General features: G+C 36.3%; 3 protein-coding genes and 1 pseudogene across 3 annotated transcripts; all 4 read left to right on the top strand.

Annotated features, from left to right (window-relative positions):
* Window positions 1–921: 921 nt before the first annotated feature.
* Window positions 922–6433, top strand: LOC107029063 (putative disease resistance RPP13-like protein 1). The gene is given in 6 exon segments (XM_027919085.1): window positions 922–1087; window positions 1170–2817; window positions 2820–4082; window positions 4128–5448; window positions 6017–6083; window positions 6164–6433. Coding segments are annotated over 3 exon segments (4194 nt in total). The 5' UTR covers window positions 922–1087; window positions 1170–1178; the 3' UTR covers window positions 5420–5448; window positions 6017–6083; window positions 6164–6433.
* A 129-nt stretch (window positions 6434–6562) lies between these two features.
* Window positions 6563–9472, top strand: LOC107029062 (annotated as a pseudogene).
* A 162-nt stretch (window positions 9473–9634) lies between these two features.
* Window positions 9635–12926, top strand: LOC107028168 (subtilisin-like protease SBT1.7). Its single transcript, XM_015229214.2, has one exon. The coding sequence runs from the start codon at window positions 10259–10261 to the stop codon at window positions 12491–12493; it is 2235 nt and encodes a 744-aa protein (XP_015084700.1). The 5' UTR covers window positions 9635–10258; the 3' UTR covers window positions 12494–12926.
* Window positions 12927–15219: 2293 nt separating this feature from the next.
* LOC107028194 (subtilisin-like protease SBT1.7) lies at window positions 15220–19206 on the top strand. Its single transcript, XM_015229239.2, has one exon. It carries the CDS (start codon window positions 16857–16859, stop codon window positions 19101–19103), a length of 2247 nt encoding a protein of 748 aa, XP_015084725.1. The 5' UTR covers window positions 15220–16856; the 3' UTR covers window positions 19104–19206.
* Window positions 19207–22739: the final 3533 nt, after the last annotated feature.

Consider the following 22739-nt stretch of genomic DNA (forward strand, 5'->3'; position numbering starts at 1 on the left):
TTGTTCCCTCTTATAATAATATATGATATGATGATTGTTACATTTATTATTCATTACAATTTACATATTATTTTCATGAAATTTTAATCATTCTAACGTATCTATAAAAATTCACATGAAACACACGTGCTCAACACGTGTTCAAAAACTAGTAGATATATATATCGAGAGAGTTTAGAGTTGCATCCTTGTGCTTTGATAAAAATACAGAATGTTATGTATAAAAAATTACAACAGGTCATTTCTATATAATTTAACATCTAATAAAGCATCTTGTCTCAGTTGGTGAAAGTTTATTTCCAATAAAAATATGTCAATTTGGTGGTATATATGTCAGTCCCCACCAAAGACCAAACTATATGGTGGTATGTATCTAATGATTTATTGTAAATAAAAAATACATCTGAGTTTGCTTGGTAATAATTTATTATGATGTGTTTTAGTTCGCACTATCACTAAGACTTTATTACAATTTTCAATCATTCAAACTCGAAAACTCTAACTCTTGTATATAACAAAACAACTACAAGGGAAAACTTTTATAACTTGAAAATTGCCATAGCTCTTTGGTGTAATCAAATTCCCAACTTGTTGACGTGTTTTCAAGTATAAAATAAAATAAAAATTGTGTGTGATAGTAAAGTAAGAAGAAATGAAAATAAAACATTATGAAGACAGTGTTGTTGTTGTGATCATCGATTGCGAAAAGCTGGTAAATGGCCGAAAAGTGGGATGTGTAAATAGATCCTACCACTACCTTGTGAGGTAGAGGGTTGTTTCCGATAGACCATCGGCTTTATTAAACATAGAAAAAGTAATACCTTAAAGGAAAATGGAACAGAATCCAATTCTTCACAATTATGGTAGGCCCAATTAAGCACTACAATGAGCTGTTAAAAAATGGACAAGTGCATAAAGCAAAAGTAATTGAATAATTGCCTCAATTATTCAATCAGTCTTTGTTTATTCAAGTCTATACTTTTTGAAAAGAGAAAAGAGGACTGTTTTGCTTCATGAAAAATAGTTGTACTAATTTCAAGCAATCACTGATCATTCTTGTTTGCAAATTACTCTCAACATTCAACAGGTGAAGTAAAGTACTCTCTTAGTAGTTGAAGATAGATATAGAAAAATTCATCTTCTCAAAATCATTTTGTGTTTCCTTTCAGATTTGAGAAATGGAGATTGGGTTAGCAGTTGGTGGTGTATTTCTCTCCTCAGCTTTGAATGTTCTGTTTGATAGGCTTGCTCCTCACGGTGATCTGCTCAACATGTTTCGTAAGCATAAGGATCATGTTAAGCTCTTAAAGAAGCTGAAAATGACTTTGCGTGGTCTTCAGATTGTGCTAAGTGATGCAGAGAATAAGCAAGCATCAAATCCATCTGTGAGCGACTGGCTTAATGAGCTTCGAGATACTGTTGACTCTGCTGAAAATTTAATAGAAGAAGTCAATTATGAAGCTTTGAGGCTTAAGGTGGAAGGGCAGCATCAAAATCTTGCAGAAACAAGCAACAAACAAGTAAGTGACCTCAACCTGTGCTTGAGTGATGATTTCTTTCGTAACATAAAGGATAAGTTGGAAGAAACCATTGAAACGTTGGAGGTGTTGGAAAAGCAAATTGGTCGCCTTGGCTTAAAGGAGCATTTTATTTCGACAAAACAAGAAACTAAAACACCTTCAACTTCTTTGGTTGATGATTCTGGTATCTTTGGAAGGCAGAACGAAATAGAGAATTTAATTGGCCGTTTGTTGTCGATGGATACAAAGGGAAAAAATCTGGATGTAGTTCCTATTGTTGGAATGGGCGGCCTGGGTAAGACAACACTTGCTAAAGCCGTTTACAATGATGAGAGAGTGAAGAAACAATTTAGTTTGACAGCTTGGTTTTGTGTTTCTGAGGTATATGATGCTTTCAGAATAACGAAAGGGTTACTTCAAGAAATTGGCTCAACCGACTTAAAGGTTGATGACAATCTTAACCAGCTACAAGTCAAATTGAAGGAAAGCTTAAAGGGAAAGAAATTTCTTATTGTTCTGGATGATGTGTGGAATGACAACTACAATAAGTGGGATGACTTGAGAAATATTTTTGTACAAGGAGATATAGGAAGTAAGATCATTGTGACGACACGTAAAGAGAGTGTTGCCTTGATGATGGGAAATGAGCAAATTAGCATGGACAATTTGTCTACTGAAGCCTCTTGGTCCCTATTCAAAAGAAATGCATTTGAAAACATGGATCCTATGGAACATCCGGAACTTGAAGAGGTTGGAAAACAAATTGCAGCTAAGTGCAAAGGACTGCCCTTAGCTCTGAAGACGCTCGCTGGCATGTTACGCTCCAAATCAGAGGTTGAAGAGTGGAAATGTATTCTGAGAAGTGAAATATGGGAGCTGCGAGACAATGACATATTACCAGCGTTAATGTTGAGCTACAATGATCTTCCCGCACATTTAAAGCGCTGCTTTTCTTTTTGTGCAATATTTCCTAAAGATTATCCATTTAGGAAAGAACAAGTTATTCATCTGTGGATTGCCAATGGTCTTGTACCTGTGGAAGATGAAATAATTCAAGATTTAGGCAACCAATACTTTCTCGAGTTGAGATCAAGATCATTATTAGAAAGTGTCCCGAATCCTTCTAAAGGGGACATAGAGAAATTCTTAATGAATGACCTTGTCAATGATTTGGCACAAATTGTATCTTCAAATCTTTGTATAAGGTTGGAAGAGAACAAAGGATCACATATGTTGGAACAATGTCGGCACTTATCTTATTCTATAGGAGGAGATGGTGAGTTTGAGAAATTGACACCCTCTACAAATTGGAGCAGCTGAGGACATTGCTTCCGATATGTATTGTTGTCGATTATTGTTATCACCCTCTAAGCAAGAGGGTGTTGCATAACATACTGCCTACACTAAGATCCTTGAGGGTGCTATCATTGTCTCATTATTACACGATTGTTGAGTTGCCAAATGAATTGTTTATCAAATTAAAGCTCCTCAGATTTTTGGACCTTTCTCAGACAATGATAAAAAGGTTGCCAGATTCCGTTTGTGGATTGTATAACTTGGAGACACTTCTCCTGTCATCTTGTAATAGACTTGAGGAGCTACCGCTGCAGATGGAGAAGTTGATTAACTTGCGTCATCTTGACATAAGCAACACTCTTAGCTTGAAGATGCCACTACATCTGAGCAGGTTGAAAAGCCTCCAAGTGTTGGTGGGAGCCAAGTTTCTTGTAGGTGGTTGGAGAATGGAATATTTGGGTGAAGCACAAAACTTATATGGATCTCTATCAGTTGTGAAGTTGGAAAATGTGGTTGATAGAAGGGAAGCTGTGAAGGCAAAGATGAGGGAGAAGAATCATGTTGACAAGTTATCTTTGGAGTGGAGTGAAAGCATTAGTGCTGACAATTCACAAACAGAAAGAGACATACTTGATGAGCTACGCCCACATAAAAACATTAAAGAAGTCGAAATCAGTGGATACAGAGGGACAAACTTCCCCAATTGGGTAGTTGATCCTTTGTTTGTTAAGCTAGTGAAATTGTCTCTTAGAAACTGCAAGAACTGTTATTCGTTGCCAGCACTAGGACAACTCCCTTGTTTGAAATTCCTTTCCGTTAAAGGGATGCATGGAATAACAGAGGCGATGGAAGAATTCTATGGCAGATTGTCCTCCAAAAAGCCTTTTAACTGTCTTGAGAAGCTTGAATTTGAAGATATGACGGGGTGGAAGCAATGGCACGCACTAGGAATTGGAGAGTTCCCTACACTTGAGAACCTTTCCATTAAAAATTGCCCTGAGCTCAGTTTGGAGATACCCATCCAATTTTCAAGTTTAAAAAGGTTAGAAGTTTTTGGTTGTCCAGTTGTTTTTGATGATGCTCAACTGTTTAGATCCCAACTTGAAGCAATGAAGCAGATTGAAGCATTATATATACGTGATTGTAACTCTATTACCTCCTTTCCTTTTAGCATACTGCCAACTACCTTGAAGAGAATAGAGATATCTGGTTGCCCAAAATTGAAATTGGAGGCGCCAGTTGGTGAGATGTTTGTGGAGTATTTGAGTGTGATTAATTGTGGTTGTGTAGATGATATATTTCTCCCAGCAGCACGTAAATTGAGTATTATGTGTTCCCACAACTTTACTAGGTTGTTGATTCCTACTGCCACTGAATCTCTCACTATTTGGAAATGTGAGAATGTTGAAAAACTATCGGTGGCATGTGGAGGAGCGGCCCAGATGACGTTACTGGATATTTTGGAGTGTAAGAAGCTCAAGTGTCTGCCAGAACGTATGCAGGAACTCCTTCCATCTCTCAAGGAACTGTATCTTTCTTATTGTCCAGAAATAGAAGGAGAATTGCCCTTCAATTTACAAAAACTCCGTATCAGTGATTGCAAGAAACTGATGAATGGCCGAAAGGAGTGGCATTTACAGAGACTCACAGAGTTAGTGATCCATCATGATGGGAGTGACGAAGATATTGAACATTGGGAGTTGCCTTGTTCTATTCAGAGACTTACCATAAAGAATTTGAATACATTAAGCAACCAACATCTCAAAAGCCTCACCTCTCTTCAATATCTAGCTATTGATGGTAATTTATCTCAGATTCAGTCACAAGGCCAACTTTCCTCCTTTTCTCACCTCACTTCGCTTCAAACTCTACAAATCAGGAATTTCCGTAATCTCCAATCACTTGTTGAATCAGCACTGCCCTCCTCCCTCTCTCACCTGACCATCTACCATTGCCCTAATCTCCAATCACTACCTGAATCAGCACTGCCCTCCTCCCTCTCTCACCTGACCATCTCCCGTTGCCGGAATCTCCAATCACTACCTGAATCAGCACTGCCCTCCTCCCTCTCTCACCTGACCATCTCCGATTGCCGGAATCTCCAATTACTACCTGAATCAGCACTGCCCTCCTCCCTCTCTCACCTGAACATCTCCCATTGTCCTAATCTCCAATCACTACCTGAGTCAGCACTTCCCTCCTTCCTCTCTCATCTGACCATTTCCTATTGCTGGAATCTCCAATCACTACCTGAATCAGCACTGCCCTCCTCCCTGTCTCACCTGACCATCTTACATTGTCCTAATCTCCAATCACTACCTGAATCAGCACTGCCGTCCTCCCTCTCTCACCTGATCATAGAGGATTGCCCTAATCTCCGATCACTTTCAAAATCAGCACTACCCTCCTCTCTCTCTCACCTGGACATAGATGATTGCCCTAAGCTCCAATCGCTTTCAGAATCAGCACTGCCCTCCTCCCTCTCTAAGTTTTCTATTTCCAAATGTCCATTGCTCAAACCACTACTAGAATTTAACAAGGGGGAATACTGGACAAATATTGCTCATATCTCCACCATAAAGATTAATTTGAAATGCATGTAATGATTAAAGTGAATGGCTCCCCAACTGATGTAAGCTATTCTTTTCCCTCATAAGCTTTTTATTTCACTTTGCTTTTTTGTTACTTCTTTTCATTTTTAATCATGCCGTGCTAGCTCATCATCAAACACATAGCATTATATTTAACCTCCATAGAGAATCTAAATTTTTTAAAGGATAACGATCACAAGTTTTAGGAAATAAGTGCAACTTCCATTGTCTCATGTTATATAATTCTATATTTCTCATTGCTTTTTGGTTTATGCTCTTACCGTGTTTTAATTCACGTCTCAATTGCCACCATGTTTAATCGAAAGTTTTTTGTTCTTGTAATCATCAACCATCCTATGTCACTAGAAATTTTGATAGGTAAAAGAGGTAGACAAAAAAGCTAAACATCTTTTTTCTTTCGTATAGCGACCAGACAACTACATTTTGATAGGTAAGGGCTATAGATATACATTTGCAGGGTGTTAATCCAACGAGTAAGAAAATCACTGTCTTCAGATATCTTCTCTTAGATATACTTTTGCAATTTTTTAAGCTACATTTTGAACTCATGTGTTGTTGCTAACTTAAACATGTTTTGTGCTTAATCAGATGTGGGTTTTGAAGAGCGAGTACGACAAGTCTGGTACATCAATTGTCCGTAGGAAGTGTTTCTAAGGTGCTGCTGCTATTTTTACATCTGTTCCCGAGTTCTTTTTTTTTTTAATCTTTCCACTAAAGCTATTATGTCATCCACAGTGAATTTTCAGGTCAGTTGTTATAGGCAAGTCATTGAGATGCGACTATCAAAGAAGGGCGATTACAATCAGTGTACCGCTGATACTATTTCATGTTTCCAGTGCAAGCCTCTTTTGTAAGTTGACAAACTCGATTAGTTAATACGTTTGGGACTCAACTAGTGGTTAGAGTACTCATTTTGTAAGATTTGTGTACAGAAAATCAAATTAGAATTATAACTCGTGATGGTTGAATAAACTCCAAGAAGTACTGATATATTTTTATAGTGGATATGTTGTTTCCTCATTCGGTGCTTGATATCCACATCGGAGTCCAACTAAATTCGAATTTGCACATTTGAAGGAGCGGCGCTCCTGACATGATTTTTTCCCCATTCTACGACTCGTGCTCCTAAATTCTAATTAAGGGTAGAAAAATCTCATAACTAAGTGTACATCATTAGTTCAACACATTTGCAACAATGAAAATATTTTTTGTTATTTTTTCTATTCATGTCCTAGTATGCAGAGCGATTTGGAGACTTACATAGTTCAAGTCGAATCACCAGACAGCTATATTTCCACTCAGCCATCAAGAATGGATTTGGAGAGCTGGTACAAGTCTTTCATGCCAAAGACCATAGAAACCGCTGGCTCAGATGAAAAACCACAGTTGATATATTCGTATCATAATGTTATAATAGGCTTCGCTGCAAGATTGTCAGCGAAGCAAGTGAAGGAAATGGAGAAGAAACCAGGTTTATATTTGCGTGGCCTCAGAGGATATTGTCTTTGCACACTACTCATAGTCCGAGTTTTCTTAAATTGCAACAGAACGTTGGCTTGTGGAGGGATGACAACTATGGAGAAGGTGTGATCATTGGAGTCTTCGACACAGGGGTTACCCCTGACCATCCTTCATTCAGTGACGAAGGAATGCCTCCTCCACCTGCTAAATGGAAGGGAAAGTGTGATTCGAATTTCACTGGAAAGTGTAGCAACAAGCTCATTGGTGCAAAGACTTACCCACTAAAAAGTGAGTCACCAAAAGATGAGGCTGGACATGGCACACACACCTCGAGCACAGCTGCAGGAAGTTTTGTGAAAGGTGCCAATGTGTATGGGAACGCTAAAGGCACTGCGGTTGGGATTTCCCCTCTTGCTCACTTGGCCATGTATAAGGTCAGTCCATTATTTGGTTGCCCCGATGCTGAAATTTTAGCTGGCATGGATGAAGCTATTGATGATGGAGTAGATATCATGTCCCTTTTCCTGGGTGGCGCTAGCAGGCCATTCTATTATGATGTGATTGCACTCGGGGCGTACAGTGCAGCAAAAAGAGGTATTCTTGTAAGTTGCTCTGCGGGTAATGGTGGTCCATCCCATAGCACTTTATTAAACGAAGCTCCGTGGATTTTGACAGTAGGTACAAGCACTATTGACAGGGAACTTAAGGCCACTGTTATGCTCGGAAACCAAAAACTATTTGAGGGTGAATCAGCATTTAGTCCTAAGGTTCCGGATTCCTCATTTTACCCTTTGATTGACCCTTCACTGAATGCAACCCACATAGGTAGCCGTTTTTGTGAACTAGGTACTCTGAGTGACCCCAAAATTATAGGCAAAATTGTTGTGTGGATGGACGGTGGTTATGTTTCCACGATTGGAAAAGGACAAGTTGTAAAGGATGCCGGAGGAGTTGGCATGATTCTTGTTTGTACCCCTGAGTATGATTTCACCAAGTTAGCCGATCCTCACGTCCTTCCAGCTCTGTATGTTACATTCAATGATGGAACGGAGATTCATCAATACATCAACTCAACATCAGAACCAACTGCAAGAATTATGTTCCATGGAACAATAATCGGAGATAAAGAAGCTCCGGTAGTTGCTGCATATTCTTCTCGCGGACCTAGCCTAGCTACTCCTGGTATCTTGAAGCCTGATATAATTGGTCCCGGTAATAACATTCTTGCTGCTGGCATACCTCCGTTGACTAGGAAAAATACACAAAATCTGCCTTCAATATTATGCAGGGCACCTCCATGTCTTGTCCTCACCTCAGTGGAGTTGCAGCATTGCTGAAAAGCTCACACCCCAATTGGTCCCCTTCAGCTATCAAATCAGCACTCATGACAACCGCTAACACACTTAACCTCGCCAATGTTCCCATCTTAGATGAAAGGCTCCTTCCGGCTGACATCTTTGCCATTGGTGCAGCACATGTCAACCCATCGAGAGCTAATGATCCAGGACTAATCTACGACACCCCATTTAAGGACTACCAGCCTTACCTGTGCGGTTTGAATTACACAAATCAACAGCTGGGAAGCATCGTTAAACACAAAGTGGATTGTAACAAAGTGAAACACATTCCTGAAGCTCAACTAAATTATCCATCATTCTCCATCACACTCGGAGACATTTCTCAGACATATACTAGAACAGTGACTAACGTCGGGGAAGTTAATTCATCTTACAACGTGGAAATAGGAGTCACTGTGATTGTTAAGCCCTCTACTCTGAAATTCTCCCAGTTGGAGCAGAAGTTGAAATACCAAGTGACGTTTACGAGAAGAGATGATAGCACAAACAGTGGTATTGCTCAAGGATTCTTGAAATGGAGTAGTAAGAAGTACTCTGTAAGAAGCCCAATCGCAGTTGTGCTACGACCTACAATTGGTTTTTAGTAATTGGAACAGTGTATAACAAAACTATGTTAGTGGTTTCAATAGAAACTGTTGAATAATAAGTGATAAAAGTACTCACACCATATTTTCATGTTACATTTTCACAATATCAAAATGTTCCATCATGAGCTTGTAGTCAAATCTCTTTCACATATATATGTCCTTCAACATTTTACACGTCAAACGTTCACAAAGTTTATATTAGCTACATGACACTTGCGAGCTCTACAAAGAGAAAATGAGAATGAATGCAAGAACATGTGTTGAAGTTTCATATAAAGTGTATACAAACCTTACCACTAGCTTATGGAGGCAGATAGGTTGTTGTTGAAAGACCCTCAGCTCAAGAGAAGCAAATCCAAGTACAACGAAGTAGAAAACATTGCAACTAACAAATAAAACGGTGCAAAGCCTACAAAAAAGAACAAGAACAACAAAATAGTGGAATAGTCACGACACGAATAGAAGAGTTGTCATTGTTCATATGAATGCAAAGTGCCTCATCACACTCGGACGAGCACAATACCAACTATGAAATTGGTTAAGAATAGATGCTAGGTTGCTAATTTACATATACATCTCTACTCCATTCCGATGTGTTAGGTTCGACCTTGTCTTGTTATATCATAATTAATTTATTCACTCTTTATGTATTGAGATTTGGAACTTATTGTTTATCAATACTTATGAGATTTCATGTTATTACTTTTTGTAGCATATAATGCTTGGGAAATGCAAAGATTATCCAAAAAGTTAAAGGTAGGTTCTTGGTTTAGGTGCAATGTTGTTTGGATTAAACAAAATGAGCACTCTTCTTCTCAAATCTCACCTTCTCTCACATGAAACTATTGTTTGGGGACCAAGAGTGCACCAATTTTGCAAATATGGAGGACTATTAGTGTTATATCATGGAAGTCGAAGTCGATCCGTTAAAGGATAGTTTTAACAAGAAAAAGGTGTTAATAACTTCTAGAAAAAGTTTGTCTAAGCAAAGTAACCTCTTTTTTTTTATAAAAAAAGTTCTGAATGGGAAAACTCATCTTTAGTCAAAATGTCAATAGCCCAATTGGTAGTTACTGTGAAATTAAATTAGGTCTTAGACCTAACTCACACTCCAAAAGATAGCTCAAAGGAAGAAGGATTGCCCAAACCTTATAAGGAGTCCACCCATCTCATTAACTACCGATGTGAGACTTTTATCATTCTTTAACAGTTATACATTTTAATTGAAAAGAAGATTGGGACAACCATTACTAGGAAAGAATATCAAAAGGAGTGCTTTTGACTAAACAATTCAACAATCATCCACTGCAGGACCAAACTACACTATATATAATAGTAGTACACAGAAGCAAAAAAATCAAACTCCACTTTCCTATGTGTACATCACTAGTTCATAGTTCCTTTCTCCCAACACATTTGCAACAATGAAAATATTTTTTGTTATTTTTGCTACACTTGCTTGTCTTTCATGGCATAGTATGCAGAGCGATTTGGAGACGTACATAGTTCAAGTTGAATCTCCAGAAAGCCAAATTTCTACTCAATCGTCAAGAGTGGATTTGGAGAGCTGGTACAAGTCTTTCTTGCCAAAGACCATAGCTACCGCTGGCTCAGATGAAAAGTCATGGTTGATATATTCATATCGGAATGTGATGAAAGGCTTTGCAGCAAGATTATCAGCTGAGCAGGTGAAGGAAATGGAGAAGAAATCAGGATTTATATCTGCGTGGCCTCAGAGGATATTGTCTTTGCATACTACACATACTCCGAGTTTTCTTGGATTGCAACAGAACGTTGGCTTGTGGAGGGATTCCAACTATGGTAAAGGCGTGATCATTGGTGTTTTAGACACCAGGATTTCACCTGACCATCCTTCATTTAGCGATGAAGGAATGGCTCCTCCGCCTGCTAAATGGAAGGGTAAGTGTGAATCGAACTTCACAACAAAGTGCAACAACAAGCTCATTGGTGCGAGGACATTCCCAATAAGCAGTGATTCACCAATTGATGAGGATGGACATGGTACACATACGGCCAGCACATCTGCAGGAAGTTTTGTGAAAGGTGCAAATGTGTATGGGAACGCTGAAGGCACCGCGGTTGGGATTGCCCCTCTTGCTCACCTGGCCATTTATAAGGTCTGCGATTCATCTGGTTGCGCAGACAGTGACATTCTAGCTGCCATGGATGCAACTATTGATGATGGAGTAGATATCCTGTCCCTTTCCCTTGGTGGTAGCAGCATCCCATTCTATAATGATCCGACTGCACTCGGTGCCTATAGTGCAGCACAAAGAGGTATTCTTGTAAGTTGCTCTGCCAGTAATAGTGGTCCATATGATAGCACCTTATCAAATGAAGCTCCATGGATTCTGACAGTAGGTGCAAGCACTATTGACAGGAAACTCAAGGCCACTGTTAAGCTCGGAAACCAACAATTATTCGAGGGCGAAACAACTTTTAGTCCAAAGGATCACAATTCAACATTTTCACCTTTGTTTGATCCTTCACTGAATGCAACTGACTTTGAAAGACCTTATTGTGGACCAGATACTCTGAGTGACCCTGAAATTAAAGGCAAAATTGTTGTGTGCAAGGCAGGTGGTGGTATTCCCAGGATAGTAAAAGGAAAAACTGTAAAAGATGCCGGAGGTGTTGGCATGATTATCATTAGTACCGCTGATGATGGTTTCACTATACCTGCCGATGCTCACGTCCTTCCGGCTCTGTATATTACCTACAAAGATGGAATGGAAATTCTTGACTACATGAACTCAACGTCAAAACCAATTGCAAGAATCGCATTTCAAGGAACAATAATTGGGGATAAACATGCTCCGGTTGTTACTGCATTTTCTTCTAGGGGACCAAGTATAGCTAGTCCTGGAATCTTGAAGCCTGATATAATTGGTCCCGGTCTTAACATTCTTGCTGCTTGGCCTACCTCCATTGACAACAAAACAAACACAAAGTCTACCTTCAACATTATATCGAGCACTTCCATGTCTTGTCCACACCTCAGTGGAGTAGCAGCATTGCTGAAAAGCACACACCCGGCTTGGTCCCCTGCAGCTATCAAATCAGCAATCATGACAACCGCTAACACGGTGAACCTTGCCAATGATCCCATCTTAGATGAGAGGCTCCTCCCAGCTAACATCTTCGCGATCGGTGCAGGACATGTCAATCCATCGAGAGCTAATGATCCAGGACTAATCTACGACACCGAATTTAAGGACTACCTGCCTTACCTCTGCGGTTTGAATTACACAAATCGACAGGTTGGAAATCTCCTGCAACGCAAAGTGGAATGTAAGGAAGTGAAAAGCATTCCTGAAGCACAATTAAATTATCCTTCATTCTCCATCGCACTCGGAGAAATTTCTCAGACTTGTACGAGAACAGTGACTAACGTCGGGGAAGCTAAATCATCTTACAGTGTGGAAATAGCTTCCCCACCCGGAGTCTCTGTGATTGTTAATCCCTCTACTCTGGAATTCTCCCAGTTGGACCAGAAGTTGAAATACCAAGTGACATTTACGAAAAGAGATAATAGCCCAAACAGTGGCATTGCTCAAGGATTCATGAAATGGAGTAGTAAGAAGTACTCAGTAAGAAGCCCAATTGCAGTTGTGCTACAGCCTACAATTGGTTTCTAGTTTTATTTTCTTCTCATTTTAGTAATTGGAACAATGTATAACAAGCCTATGTTAGTGGTTCCAAAAGGCCCAACATCCGAAACAATGAATTGAGATGTGTTTTGCTCTAATACCATGTTAAAGCAGACCATAAAAAGAGAACATGTCATTTTTTCGGGGAATCATTTTCGTTTAAATTTTCTTTTCTCTTCTCTCTATTAGTTTGTTTCCCAACTTGTGTCCAGTCACTTCCATACTCAAAGTCCGAACCCGAAACCTATAGTTATGAATAAAGGAGTACTTCTCACTCCACCACGACCTTCATTGGTTGTTCTCTTGTCTCTTTCATTTCATCTCTTTGTTTCCTGTGCTCATCTTTCTGAGTAATTGTTCTATAAACAGAGTCCTTTTGTTGGATGAATTCTTAATGTTAAAAGGTGAATTATTTACACAACATATATGAAGGGAAACAATAAGAGATCGAGACGGATCCAAGATATAAATTTAATGGATTTAACTCTCTTGCATCGTTCAATCTTTTGATATTTTAATAAATTTTTTTACATATATATCTATACCATATCAAAAAGTTATGATTTCAAATGAGCCCACGACTAAAAGTCTATCCGCCCCTAGGGTTACATCTTCAGCTAAAATTCTCTGTGTTAACATTTCTACTAAATATCAACAATGTAATTCCAAACTCGAAAAGGGAAGAGCGTAAATAAACCTTATCCTTATGGTTATTTCCTATAGATCCTCGACTCAATGATTCTACTAAATAAGTAAATTTCATATAGATCATCGACTCAACGATTCTACTAAATAAGTATATATATTAAATTCCAAAATTATTATCAGCATTTAAAATTATTATCCTAAAATCTCAGACTCATAAAGTTTAAATTCTGGCTTCGCTTTTGAGTCGTGGACACAGGTCGGACCTTCGCTCATAGACAATTGAATTTCTTTTCTTGAAAAAAAATATTTACGATATATTTTTAGAAAAATAATCATCTGATAAACCTATATATTAGACTTATTTCTACTTTTAGTACTAGAACCCTACTACTTATTTCTATTTCTTACATACACACATTTAACTTGACATACAATTTAAAAAATAAATGGTCTTTTAACTTGAAATTATTACCATGTCATAACATTTTTAGGCCATAAAAATATATCATTAAAAGTAAAGTGAAAATTTAAAAATTACAATATTTTCACATATAAAATTGTATCACTTATTTTAAAAAAAATGTGATGTAACAAAAATAAAACAAAAGTCAGTCCATGTCCCACCTCTCTTGAACTGAGAAGAGAAACTAGAATTTTAGCTACAGAGTTTAATGAAATTTATTAATTTTAGTTAATATCATGTGTATATGTTAAGAATTAATTAACTAAATATAACTAGTACTTCTTTTAGAACATAGTAAGCTATTTTTCTTTTTTTAAAAAAATTTATAATTTATAAATTTAAAATTTTAGATCCGACTCTATTTTTAAGGATCATTTGCTGCTCTTTGGTGTTAGCTTAGGGCACATCTTATTTCCATCCAATTATTATGTTAAAACATCCATATAGTGTCTTGTTAATTAGTTTTGCAATAATTCATAGTATTTCTAATCTTCATATATAGTTTTATTAATACTTTTTAGCATTATTTGTTTGTTTAGTCTTGATTTGATATAAAGTTTAAGAAAATGTATAAAAAATAAATTTATAATTTTATCTTAAAGATATATGATAAATATAAAAAAATATCATTTAATTTTATTATTTTAAACGTGTTACATAAAAAATTAAAATTAAAAGATTATAAAAAAATATAATTTTTCTAACAAACTAAAAATAAAATAAAAATCATCTTGTGTTTCACGTAAATACAAGCAACTTGTTAATTATTTGTCAAGTCATAATCACATAGACAAGATCAATCAATTATCAACTGAATAGTTTTCATGCTCCTAGCTTTTTTATTTATATTTCATCTCACAAATTTTAAAAGTAGGAGTCTAAAAAATACTCTCCATTTTTTATTTTTTCTTTCGCGCTGCCTAATTTAGAGTTCAACTAATTAATTAGATTTACATTTAAAAAATAAGAGTGAGTGTAGAAATTTATATACGAGTTTGACCTGATTCAATAGCTTCGGATGAAGCAATATACTTTTGTTAAGAAATTCATTTGATATACAAGCATTTTAAATTTCAAAGGTATATATTATCACTAGTACTCATCTTTACGTTCAAAAATACAAAACTGAAAACTCTCTTATTAAGACATTTACTTTCAAAATAAAATATTCTTACTAAAAACGAGTTGATCATTTTCGAAAATCACAAATAAAAACACCAAGAGAACCCTAAATTAAGGTAAAGTATGTTGACCCTTGTGAAGATACTTGGAAGATGCAATGGAAATTTGATTATTTAAACATGTTAGAATTGATCATTAAATGTATTAAATAGGGTTATCAATAATAGTACTATATTATAATAAATCCAATATCAAATAATTGACCAAAAATATCAAATTTACAAACAAAGGCGGAATTGGGATTTTATTTTATGTTTCTAAAATTTAGAATGATATCTAAAGGCGATAATAAAATTCTAAATTTAATATTTATTTATTTAACATATTTTGTGATATAAATATATTATTTAACTGAACTTGTCGATACAAAGAAGTCAAAGTTGTCAACTTTAGATATTGTTATTATTATAATATAAAATATGAACATAAATGGGAAAAGAATGGCTGCTAATTGGATGGGTCCTTAATATATTAGTGCTACTAATTACTTTTTATCTTTTTATTTTTGCCTGACAAAGTGACTAACTTTATCTAAAAATAATAAAGGAATAAAGCATAACTATTATTGGTGTTTGGTGTTCCCTTTTAAGGCTTTCGGATTCGCTTGCGTAAGGCCCAGAGGCGGAGTCAGGATTTTCAATAAGGGGATTCTTAATATGTAGAGATAGACACCTGAAATAGCCGAAGGAGATTCAATATCTGCTATATATACATATAATAATATTTTAACCATGTATAAATAATATATTTTTTTCCGAATGGGGTTCGAATGAACCCTTTCGTACAAAGTGGCTTCGCCTTTGATAAGACCATTAAAAGAGGAAGCGCTCCCTATCATTTTTCTGTTCTCGAAGTTTAAATTCGAGATATTTGATTAAAGGCGAAAGAATAAAAACTATCCATCCCACCACAATTCATGGTGTCTAGAGAATTTCAACATCCAATACCTAAAAGAAGGAATCAAAGAAAATATAAAATACTCATCAAGAGTCATAGTGGTCTACTTAAATAATATGATATTGACCCTGCCAAGATTATTGAAAGATGTAATTTATCATTAAATGTAAATTTAACATGTTATACAATTAAATATTATAAGGATATGAGTATTTTAAGTTGGAAATAGGATAAATAAAAAAAAGCCAGATACTAAATCCAACACCAAACAAGAAATAAAGCAACATCCACATGGTACATGTGGGGAAAAAAAGTAGTTAAAGTTCCCATCATTAGGTGGTGTAATAATATAAACGCAGAATCAAGATTTAAAGTTTATGAATTCAGAACTCATCACTAAATTTTTTGCTCATTTTAGTTAGTGAATTCGCGAGTAAATATTTATACGTATCTGATGAATTTCCTAATATAACTACGGTATCTAAGCAAAAGATAGTGAGTTCGATCAAAAACTTACCTAATACAGTAGCTCTGCCCCTAATATAATATGCACTAAACAAAGAAAAAGGAAAAAGCATGGCTTGCAAGTAGCCTAGCATTCAAGTTTTTTTTTTTCTCAGCAAAAAGCTACATTTTTTTTTGTATGAAATTAGAATTCTTACAGCCAATTGGGAAATTTAAGTTTTATTTTATGTCTGATAGAATGTGGAATAAGAATACACATATAATAAAAAGAGCTCGTAAAGAGTAATACTCGTATAACGATTCTTATATTACCAACAAAGAAGGGTGATCATTGTGTTTTTAATCAGAAGTCTTTGATTCGAGTTGAGAAAATAGAGGTAGCTTTTCTTAGGAAGGAGTTTCAACTAAAACTATTTTATGTTTTATGTTCTTATTTAATTGTTCCTTTCAACTTTAGTCTTTTAATTTCTATCACATGATACTTCACTTTCTCCCACACATAATATAATACATTAAGTAACATGAGGGTATCTATTGTTTAAACAATTCTAAATCTTGATCTAGATGACCAATCAAAACTATAGGACTAGAGCACTATACATGTTAGTACTTCAAAGAAGGAAAAATCATCAAATTTTCTTCCATGGATATATAATTAGTTCATGTATTTAGAGTTCTTTTAGCTAATTTGTAGCCATGAAGTTGTTGAATATCCTTCTTGTTTTGTTCATTGTTAGTTGTTTGTCATGGCCTAGTATGCAAAGCGATTTAGAGACTTATATAGTTCAAGTTGAATCTCCAGAAAGCCAAGTTTCAACTCAATCAATGTCAATGGATTTAGAAAGTTGGTACAATTCTTTTTTGCCAAAGAGTATAGAAAGCACGAGCTCGAGTGAAGAGGTGCCGCGTTTGATATACTCATATCACAATGTGATGAAAGGCTTTGCTGCAAGATTATCAGCAGAGCAAGTGAAAGAAATGGAGAAGAAATCAGGCTTTGTGAATGCGTGGCCGGAGAAGATATTGTCTTTGCACACTACACGTACTCCGAGTTTTCTTGGATTGAAGCAGAACATTGGCTTGTGGAGGGATTCCAACTATGGGAAAGGCGTGATCATCGGAGTGTTGGACTCTGGGATTTTTCCAGACCATCCTTCATTTAGCGACAAAGGAATGCCTCCTCCGCCTGCTAAATGGAAGGGAAAATGTGAATCGAACTTCACTACTAAGTGTAACAACAAGCTCATTGGAGCACGGACATTCCCAAAGGAAAATGGTTCGCCAATAGATGATGATGGACATGGTACACACACCGCCAGCATTGCTGCTGGCGGTTTTGTGAAAGGTGCAAATGTGTATGGAAATGCTAATGGCACTGCTGTTGGTGTTGCCCCTCTTGCTCACCTAGCCATTTATAAGGTTTGTGATTCGTTTGGTTGCTCTGACAGTGGGATTCTAGCTGCTATGGATGTAGCTATTGATGACGGAGTTGATATCCTATCGCTGTCTCTTGGTTCGAGTACTAGTCCCTTCCATAGTGATTCTATTGCACTCGGTGCGTATAGTGCAACACAAAGAGGTATTTTTGTAAGTTGCTCTGCTGGTAATAGTGGTCCATCCGAACATACTGTTGCAAATGAAGCCCCGTGGATTCTCACAGTAGGCGCGAGCAGTCTTGACAGGAAATTTAAGGCAACAGTTGAGCTAGGAAACAAAAAAGTGTTTGAAGGCGAATCGGCTTTTCACTCAAAGTTTTTCAGTACAAAATTCTTCCCTTTGTTTGATCCATCACTAACTGCTATTGACTCTGACAGCTCTTATTGCGGACCAGGTATGTTGACTGACCTTGCTGTTAAAGGCAAAATAGTCTTGTGTTTGATAGGTGGCGGTTATACGAGGATTTCAAAAGGACAATCTGTTAAGGATGCTGGAGGTGTTGGCATGATTCTGATAAATAACTTTGAAGACGGTTTCACTACATCAGCTGACGCTCATGTCCTTCCAGCAATGGATGTAACTTATGAAGATGGAATGAAAATCATCGACTATGTGAATTCAACGAAGAAACATGTTGCTCGGATTGCATTCCATGGAACTATACTCGGAGATAAAAATGCTCCGGTTGTTGCTGGATTTTCTTCTAGAGGGCCAAGCATAGCTACTCGCGGAATCTTAAAACCTGACATTATTGGTCCTGGTGTTAATATTCTTGCTGCTTGGCCTACCTCCATGGAGAACAACACAAACACGAAATCTACCTTCAATATTATTTCGGGTACCTCCATGTCTTGTCCTCACCTCAGTGGAGTAGCAGCATTGCTAAAAAGCGCTCACCCCACTTGGTCTCCTGCAGCTATTAAATCCGCAATCATGACAACTGCTTATACAGTAAACCTCGCCAACAATCCCATCATAGATGAAACGCTCCTTCCTGCTAACATTTATGCCATCGGTGCAGGACATGTCAATCCATCCAGAGCAAATGATCCGGGACTAATTTATGATACCCCTTTCAAGGACTACTTACGCTATTTGTGTGGTTTGAATTACACAAACCGACAGGTTGGAAACCTTCTACAACATAAGGTGGATTGCTCGGAAGTGAAAAGTATTCCTGAAGCACAACTAAATTATCCTTCATTTTCCATCATGCTCAGAGAAAATCCTCAAACATATACAAGAACAGTGACTAAAGTCGGGGAGGCTAAATCATCTTACATTGTGGAAATAGTTTCACCACAAGGAGTTTCTGTGACTGTTACGCCCTCTACTCTAAAGTTCTCGAAGATGAACCAGAAAAAAACATATCAAGTAACTTTTTTAAAAACAGCCAATAGTTCAACCAATGGTATAGTTCATGGATTCTTGAAATGGACTAGTAATAGGCACTCTGTAAGAAGTCCAATTGCAGTTGTGCTACTAGAAATTGCAATGGATATCTAGACTCGTTTCGTTTTTAAAAATGATTTGATCCATGTAATAAGCCTGCATTCATTGTTTGAATCCAAAATGTAGAATGAATGCAGAAAGTACTCATTATATTCTATTATTCTTGTGTTACTTTCATTTCAGAGAGAGCTACTATTTTTTCTATTCTCTTCTTTCACTTTACATTATCAAACTTTCGCGTATAGGAGAAATAATGCTGCGGTTGAGGGGGTTTATCACAAGTCAAGCGGAAAAAAACAGAATTATTGAAGCTCGAGCTAGTTCAGGCTCAGCCACAATGGAAAATGGAATTGGACAGACCGATTACATTTACAACTATCCGCTGTACTTGCAAGTTTCAGGTTCTGATCACTTGATTTCTATCAAACATACAGTGCTAAAACAATTATGCCTTGTGGAGTAGGTCGCTGAGATAAGATCTCCCGTCCAACAACAAGCTGAATTTGCACAGAAACGGTTATAAAATGGATTTTGAGTCTAGCTCAACCCAAAAGCTAGCTCAGGAGGTGAGAATTGCTCAAGTCATATAAGAAAACCAAGTCCCCGTGGCCCCACCCCTCAGCCGACGAGGGGGACTCAACACCCCCCACATGCCTAGGCCTGCCAACTGGTGCTTGAACAATATAAATGGGGCCCAACATTGGTGAAACAAAGGATTCGGATGGGTTCGTCTCTGATACAACCACCAACCTTACCCCTATGGGGGCCATCATCAGTAAACAAGAATTGAGATGGGTCCTACTCTGATGACATATTATATATGAAATGGATCTTGGGCATAACTCAACCACGAAAGCTAGCTCAAGAGGCGAGGCTTGTCTGTGCCCCACCCCTCAGCCTTAGCCAATGAGGGTAACTCAATCAAAATAAGAACAAGTAAAAGCATGTTTGAATTTGATCTACAACTAATACCATTTAGCACAGGGAATAATTTGATCTACAACTAATACGATTTCACACCGCGTTAATCCCATTAAACGAGGAAGCACTACATTAAAAATAATGAAAAAATAGGTTCTTAAATATATTAGCAATATTCAACATGAATTTGATGTTTGTCATTATCACATAACTCAAGAACATCTATTGAATGAATTATTCAGAAAATAATAAATAATTTGTTCCTTAATCAACATTAAAATGAAAATAAAGAAGAAAATTAGGATTTATATACAAAGACATTTCGTAAGAAAAGGAACATATTTAAGTTGCATAGATTATACAGTTGTGGTATATGTCTTCGGGAAAAAATCAAAAAATTGTTAACAACTTCAAAAAAAAAAAGAAATTACGCTTAAGCATGAAAACAATTATAACTTTTCAACTTGCATAATGAACTTCTTCAATTGTTAAGTGAGAAACTTCATCTTTATGTAAAAATAGATAATATGTAATATAACAGTTTTAAGTTATAGAATTTTATATAGAATATCAAAATATGAATTCTTGGAACAAAGCACAATAATTATTTTCTGCACAATGAATATACCTACTATATATGTGTATGTTGAATATAACTAGAGACAATAACTTTGTAGAAACATAAACAACAAAGTTCAAAACATGTACCCCAAAACAACAATTAATATCATAAGCATAAATTAATGATTGTAAAAAAATATCAGGATATATAAAAATAGAATGAAATAGAAAGGAAAGAATCGAGTCCACTGAATGCACATTGTCCCCTTAAGAAAATTATTCTCCTCTAATATACCTAAGGTTTAAAGAATTAGATCCTCTTCGGATGAAACGATTGTATTCACCAGCGTATTAATACAAAAACAATAGTGTCAGTAAGCCACTCAATAGGAGCAAAGTACACAAATATTTATTGTGTTGAAGACGAAGAAGAACTTCAGAATTTTCGTTGTTTTAAAATTAGAGGAAATCCCTTTATTTATAGACAACAAAGGGTAGTATGAACAAATTCTTATTATGCCTTATCGGAAATGTCACAACTCTTCGAAAAAGTCACATTCCTTCAAAAAGATCAGAACCTTTCATAAACGTCATAATCTTTCATAAAAGTCGCAAGTTTTTCATAAAAATCAAAACTTTTCATGAGAGGAAAAGACAAGTTTTGAAAATAAATAAATTAAAAGGAAATCCTGATTTGTGATGGCGCCATGTAGGCGGACCTAGAATTTCGATCCCCTATGGGAAAATTACACAACAAAGCAAAGTTATATATTTAATTACTCATTATAGTTATAGTTTGTTATAATTACCACTCCAACTAACATTATACATTAATGGGAAACTTACATAAATATACTATAATAAAAAAATATTTACCATTTATAACAATAACATTTTTTTTTCACTTGACCACTTTTAATTCATTTATAATACAAGTTTAATACATATTACAAAGAACAATTTATCATTCACATATAGTACAAGTTTTAATGATGCATAATGCATTTATCAAACATTTTAATACAATTATAATACAATATGACAATTTTTTTAGCAAACAAACATACTATATTTCAAAAATAATTATAATTCAAATATATTGCATACATAATTCACTTTTAATATATATTACAGATTTATCATCATATTGCTATAAATGGTTTAAAACAAAACGTATCGCTAAAATCAGTAATTATTTTTTAAAATGTATTAATTTATATAATTTTTCCTACATTATTACGTGAGCTGACTTGAAGTTTGTATAATCAGTCACGTTTGTATATGTATAATTCGCCAGAATATACAAATAATATGTATAACATACAATTATTTAACCTATGTACATATATAATTCACCTCTCTCCCCTCTCTCACTCGCCTCTCTCCTTCCTCCCCCAATTTCGCTCGCCTCTCTCCTCCCTCTTCCAATCTCGTTTTCCCTATATACAAATGTATATGTATAATATACAATTATATACATATACAATTCACCGCTCTCCCACTCTCTGCCCTCTCTCACTCACGTCTCTCCTCCCTCTCCCAATCTCGCTCGCCTCTCTCCTCCTCTCCCAATTTCGCTCGCCTCTCTCCCCCCTTTTCCTATCTTGTCCGCCTCTCTCCTCCCTCTCCCACTCTCTCTTACCATATATACAAATACTTATGTATAATATACAATTATCTAACCGATATACATATACAATTCACCTTTCTCCCACTGTTTTCCTCCTCTCTCTCGCATCTCTCCTCTCTCTCCCAGTTTCGCACGCCTCTCTCCTCCATATAACATGTAGCTACGAATTCTAATTATCAAACATAATTATTGAGAGTAATTAAATTATTTTGAAGTGACTAAATATGAAAGTTCCCCTTATGTTTGTTGTATATGAAAGTTGTTCAATAAAAATCCACTAGAAACACAGCCCAACAATAACCAAGTAAGGCCCAAGTTAGCCAGTTTCTTCACACAACAACATGTTCACACTAATCTATTAGGTTTTCATCTTTATTTTATCCTCTAACATCTCAATAGGCAAAATTCCAATTTGCTAGATTGGTTTCACCATTTTCAACTAAAGCTCCTTTTTGAAAAGTGATTTTTTTTTGGAAAAGACTCAAATATGTCATTAAACTTTTAGAAAAGACTTATGACCTTCCAAATGGGTCGGACGGGCCGTGATGGCCAACCGGATGCAAAGACAAGGTCTTGAC

The sequence above is a fragment of the Solanum pennellii genome, chromosome 8, assembly GCF_001406875.1.
Source record: "Solanum pennellii chromosome 8, SPENNV200".
NCBI classification, from domain to species: Eukaryota; Viridiplantae; Streptophyta; class Magnoliopsida; order Solanales; family Solanaceae; genus Solanum; species Solanum pennellii.